The sequence below is a fragment of the Protobothrops mucrosquamatus genome, unplaced genomic scaffold (genome assembly GCF_001527695.2).
Source record: "Protobothrops mucrosquamatus isolate PMUCROS unplaced genomic scaffold, P.Mucros_1.0 scaffold15053, whole genome shotgun sequence".
In the NCBI taxonomy this organism is placed as follows: Eukaryota; Metazoa; Chordata; class Lepidosauria; order Squamata; family Viperidae; genus Protobothrops; species Protobothrops mucrosquamatus.
In genome coordinates this window covers 9,857-15,777 of record NW_015400821.1, presented here as the reverse complement: position 1 = coordinate 15,777, position 5,921 = coordinate 9,857, and the positions used below count along the sequence as shown (strand labels likewise).

Genomic DNA, 5,921 nt, shown 5'->3' with positions numbered 1-5,921 from the left:
GTCACTTTTATTAACAATACTAGATAGATAAAATGTGAACATGAGTTAAATTATAACCAGATCTTCAATGTAGTAAAATCTCAGTTTAATGAGCCATTTAAGGAAAGGGATTCTGTCACTATTATGTCTTTTTCGTAATGTCATGTTCATTGCGAGACAAATGATATAAGTGGCATCATTGGCACCGTTGTGCATAACACTGCAACTGGTGTAATTTTACAGTGTGAATCACTGCATCGGGAGGCAGAGGAAATAGCATCAATTATCTGCATTATTTGCAATGCAGGCTGACTTTGGTTTGTTAAATGCTGGTGCTGCAATTCTTTGAAACCCTTTGCCTCCAAAGTCTGCTAAAATTAAGTCTGCTAAACTGAGATTTTACTGCATCTGTCAAGGGCGCTGAGCATCGCCTCCCAATAGTCCAGTTGTGAGTGTTTCGTGGATGCAACATCACCTTTGCTGATGACTTCGGCTAGAGTTTGTGCAATAGTGCCATGATGGCCGATGCTGTGCTTTGCCCAAAGACGAAAGCTCCACAAAGGACAGTGATGATCCCCCAGGTAATTAGGCAGGACCTGCGAGTAAGTGGGAAAAGAATCCGTGCTATGCCTATCTTCTATAAAACCCAGATGAAGATCCAGGTTTTATAGAAATACCCGAATCTTCATTTAAAAAAAATATATATTTCTACCCTATTAAAATTGGTTGCTACTTGGCCAAGTCCCTTTGGCAAAATGGGGCAATAAGCCTCTCTTGTTGTCAAGTCTGCTAACATTGGATGTTATTGCTTGACATATGTGAAGAAGCAAACATATCTTATTTAGCCTACATATTGCTTCAAGAGCAAGAGCAGGCATTGCGGGCCATATGAGGGGGGAGGAATGCCTGTGAATAACAACATTATCTTAGCATAGCACAGCCAAGGTCAACGCAACAGCAGTCTGTAATAACAGAGATGAGACGGGAGGAAGATTCACACCTCTGTTTAATTGGAGCATATGATTGATGACTGTGAAAGGAGGGAGGGAGTTGTGCTTGTCACGAGAGCTAGGATGGGGGGGTGTTTCAGTCTTTGGCTTTCCTTTGTTCGTGCCAGATTATATAACCCATTAAAGGATTCTTTAAGGTAATTAAGCCTCAAAGTTCTTTGAAAAGTTATTTCTTTCGGAACCATGTCACTGTCTGTTCCTATTGTCACCAAAGTTGGTTGAGGGACTGGGGGTGCTAAACATACTTGGTTCTTGGCCTGAAGGGTTCCGTCTCCATTGCAAACACCAAACATAGCCCTGAAATAAAATAGGAAGCATTCAACATAAACAATTCCTTAAAGATCTGTGGCGGCGCAGTGGCTAGAATGCAGTATTGCAGGCTAATTCTGCCCACTGCCAGCAGTTCGATCCCGACCGGCTCAAGATTGATTCAGCCTTCCATCCTTCCGAAGGCAGTCAAATTGCTAGGAGAGGAAAGACACGTTGACCTACCTGGAAAGATGAAGATGAAGAAAGCCCCAATGCCACCAATGACGCTGACCACCTCGCTGATGTCAGGCACACACAGGGCAATGATGAGGGTGATCACTACCCAGGCGGTGGTCAGCAGAATTCGTATGCACTTCTCACTGTTCTCCATCTGGATACAGCCCTGCTTGGAGCCGAGGCAAAAATCTTGGAGGACGGACCTAAACGGTTACATTGGGGCGTTTATCGAATGACTCAAGAATCTGCCCACACCTTAAACATTAATCCATTTATCCCTTTAGATCCGGGGTGTTGAGACGTGGCCATTTTAAGACCTGGGGACTTCAATTCCCAGAATTCTGGGAGTTGAAGTCCACAAGTTAAAGTCACTAATATGTTGCTGATAAAATATTAAGTATTTGTGACTATGAAACAGACCAACACCCCTGAAAAGCTTAGGAATTATTTTTGCTTCTCACCTTCCTAGAAAAAGGACAATGGGGTAGATGGTGATAATGGAGATGCCAAATAACAGCCGAGCTACGATAACCACTACATCATTTCCAGGGTAGGACATTAGGATGTCAGCAGCGACGTCAGCACCAAATGTTAAGTAGCCATACAAACCTTGCGGGGAAATAGACCATTAGGTTATAACTAGACAATCTGACCCGATGGGTCATCATTACAGAGAGATTTCCAGTGCAAATAAGACGGTGGCCTGCTGCCCGTTTATATATAATAGCTTACCCTCCAGTTTGGGGAGGGGGAATAGAATGGAATGGAATAGAATAGAAATAATAGAATAGAATAGAATAGAATAGAATAGAATAGAATAGAATAGAATAGAATAGAATAGAAGCTGGAAGGGACCTTGGAGGTCTTCTAGTCCAGCACTGATGATGTTACGTAGCTTGGGTAATGAAATGTCTGCAAGAAAACTACTAAGTTCAGAAAGCGGCAAGAACTCCACAGTCCTCTCTTCCTCTTCCTCCTCCTCCTCCTCCTCCCTTCTAGCACTGATAGTAATAGTAATGAAACATCTGCAAGGAAACAACCAAGCTCAGAGAGCATCAAGGACTCCACATTATTCCTCCTCCTCCCTTCTAGCACTGATAGTAATGGTAATGAAACATCTGCAAGGAAACAAGTAAGCTCAGAGAGCATCAAGGACCCCTCATTTCAACCCTGAGCTGCAAATGTTCTCCTTTATTAGCACCTTCTGAGGGTGTGAAAATTCTCTTCTGATGGAGAAGGAAGATACCTGTCATGGAGTAGATCAACAAGCAGAAGAGCATGGACATCACAGACACCACCACCCAGTGGGACAGCCTCTTATCGCTCAGGCTGCAGTAGATGGCCACACAGGCTTCATGACACTGGAAGACAAAGAGGTCTTGAATATACAACACAACACACAGTGCAGTGCTTGCCTAGTGCTTGCTTGGACATCTTCTTCGCTTCACATCCATAAAGCTGCAGATATACATTCCTACAGCCAAAGTACCATCCCTGCCACTATGGGCAATCCAGAAAGTCATTGTTATTGTGAGGAGTTAGTGACATATTTTGATTTCTCCTTCATATTAAGAAAAATCTAGAAGTTTACAGTTCGTTCTGAAATCTAGCCTGCTCATTTTTCAGTCTTGCTTGCTGAACAAAAGACAAGGGGAGGGAATCTTTATGTAGCTTCAAAGCTGTGAAAGTCTCAGATTTTTTTTTATTCATATCCTAGACGGAGACTCATATGCCAGCAAGTCAAGGCCAGGTCTTGCAGTCTTTTGACTGTAACAAGGCCATGATATCATAGTGCCAGATTTTCATAAAAATGGGGAGGTTTTGATTAAGAGGGAGCTTCTGCCACAGAACACTACGTGCTGCTGAAAAATTGGCCACTTTGCTGGGGGTATTTTTTACGGTCATTATTAAGCAGCTCCTGGCAGCCTGTAAGAAATCTGGGTGATAGCTTGCTTCATAAGTATGCTTTGTATGTTAGGCTTTTCAATCTGTTTCCCACGAGCTCGGAGAACGAAGCTTCACCCTCATCCTACACCCGAATTACAGATATTTGCCACTATTGCAAAGTTCTCAGTTTCTTGATTTTGATGTAAACAAGGAACGGGGAATCAATGACTGTTTTTCTCCTGATGGTAAAAGGGCGACAGCTACGCCCAGGTTATTGCATCCTCAGAAATACATATGAATTCAAGTATCCTTTTGCAACAAGGAGGGACAAAGTCAGCTTCCATAACTCCTTCGCCCCTTAAGAAAAGAAGGGAAAAATATTCACTTTATTACCTGAAACCCAAAACAGATGGTCGGGACAACGCTGAACATGGAGGCCCAAGAACTGTGTGATGGAAAACACAAAACACGGACATGCATATGAAGGTGCCAGACATTACTCTACATGGAAATGGCCAGACAGTCACAATGTATTTGCTGTCTAGGTAGGAAAATCTCCTGAAGGGTTTTTAAAGAATCCATCGCCACCCCATTGTATATTGGCTCCTTCCTTAGAGCTATCTAGTTTTAATGTTAATATTTATCATTTTAATGTTTGCATTGCTGTTTTTGTCTTGCAAGCTGCTTAATGTCACTTGATGGTGAGATGGGCAGCATAGACATTTAATAAAAATAGAAGTAAATAAAAGAACGTCCATCTTTGCCACCCTTCCCGTATTCTATTCTATTCTATTCTATTCTATTCTATTCTATTCTATTCTATTCTACTCTACTCTACTCTGCTCTAATTCCATATTCTATTCTATTCTATTCTATTCTATTCTATTCTATTCTATTCTATTCTACTCTCCTCTGCTCTAATTCCATATTCTATTCTATTCTATTCTATTCCATTCCATTCCATTCCATTCTACTCTAATTCCATATTCTATTCTATTCTATTCTATTCTATTCTATTCTATTCTATTCTATTCTATTCTATTCTATTCTATTCCATTCCATTCTACTGTACTCTAATTCCATATTCTATTCTATTCTATTCTATTCTATTCTATTCTATTCTATTCTATTCTATTCTACTCTCCTCTAATTCCATATTCTATTCTATTCTATTCTATTCTATTCTATTCTATTCTATTCTATTCTATTCCATTCCATTCTACTCTACGCTAATTCCATATTCTATTCTATTCTATTCTATTCTATTCTATTCTATTCTATTCTATTCTATTCTATTCTACTCTAATTCCATATTCTATTCTATTCTATTCTATTCTATTCTATTCTATTCTATTCTATTCTATATTGGTCAGGCAGATTTTATTTAGAAGAACAGAAAAGCAGTGGCTGGTGATGAGGGTATAAATCTGTTTTCCTTGACATACCATTCACTCTATATCCATACTTACTTAGCAGAATGGGGATGCTCCTGCTTAACAGCGTGATCTGTTTTGAGGTAATACTTCAGCACAATGACCACCATCAGGTAACAGGCAGCTAAAGTGCCAAGGATACTGGAAAAGATGCACAGAAAGAGCAAAATTGGACAAAAGGTGCAAAATATTCTGCAGCTAGTCCTCAAGAGAATCAACCTAGAACTAAGGACAAATTTCCTGTCAATGAGAACCATTCATCAATGGAACAGAAGTTGCCTCCAGAAGTTGTGGATGCTCCAACACTGGAGGTTTTTAAGAAGAGACTGGACAGCCATTTGTCTGGGATGATAAAGGGTCTCTTGCTTGAGCAGGGGGTTGGACTAGAAGACCTCCGAGGTCCCTTCCAACTCTGTTATTTTATTATATGTTATATGACTATAATGGAGCCTGCCCATTAAGGTCGTAGGTTTGACAATCGTAAAACACTCATGTCACCAATCCAATTATATTATCTTTTTTGCAGCAGTCATTAAGTCAGGGGTCTCAAAACATGTCCACTTTAAGTCTTGTGGACTTCAACTCCCAGAATTCCCCAGCCAGCCATGCTGGCTGGGGAATTCTAGGAATTGAAGTCCACAAGTCTTAAAGTGGACAAGTTTGAGGACCCCTGGACTAGAAGATCTTTAAGGTGCCTTCCAACCCTGTCATTCTACATTCTGTGTTCTTGTTTTGCATCTTGCTCTGTCCCACCAGGGTAAAACCTATATTCTGTTTCACTTCCTCTCCAAACATATCCAGGATATAAATCAGATCCAAGTCGGGGTGAGACTTAATCTCCGGCACACCCAGTTCCAAAACTGGACCCTCTGAACTCTTTCTTACCTTGTATATTTTTGGAAGCCAATTTGTCTTGGGATGGAGAGGGGGAAAATAACCAGGAGGCACAAGGTAGACAAGGTGAAGCGCTGGTCAATAAACCAGGGCTGGTGAAAATGGTCTCCATTCAGAGTTTCATTGAGGGAGGAAGAATCACATACTGGAAGAGAGTTGGAAAAAGCTCAGTGTTAGAAGAAGGCAGGAATGTATCCGAAGGCTTGTGAATCTGAACAAAGGTATCCTTTTC

At 40.9% G+C, this 5,921-nt stretch overlaps 1 protein-coding gene across 1 annotated transcript; it reads right to left on the bottom strand.

The window, feature by feature from the left end:
• Positions 1–472: 472 nt before the first annotated feature.
• On the bottom strand, positions 473–5,834 carry LOC107301605 (putative sodium-coupled neutral amino acid transporter 8; the record flags this gene model as incomplete). The annotated part of the gene is made up of 8 exons (XM_015830807.1): positions 473–575; positions 1,235–1,286; positions 1,482–1,678; positions 1,937–2,084; positions 2,722–2,836; positions 3,756–3,807; positions 4,832–4,936; positions 5,681–5,834. Coding segments are annotated over 8 exons (926 nt in total), but the record flags the coding sequence as incomplete, so codon positions are not given.
• Positions 5,835–5,921: the final 87 nt, after the last annotated feature.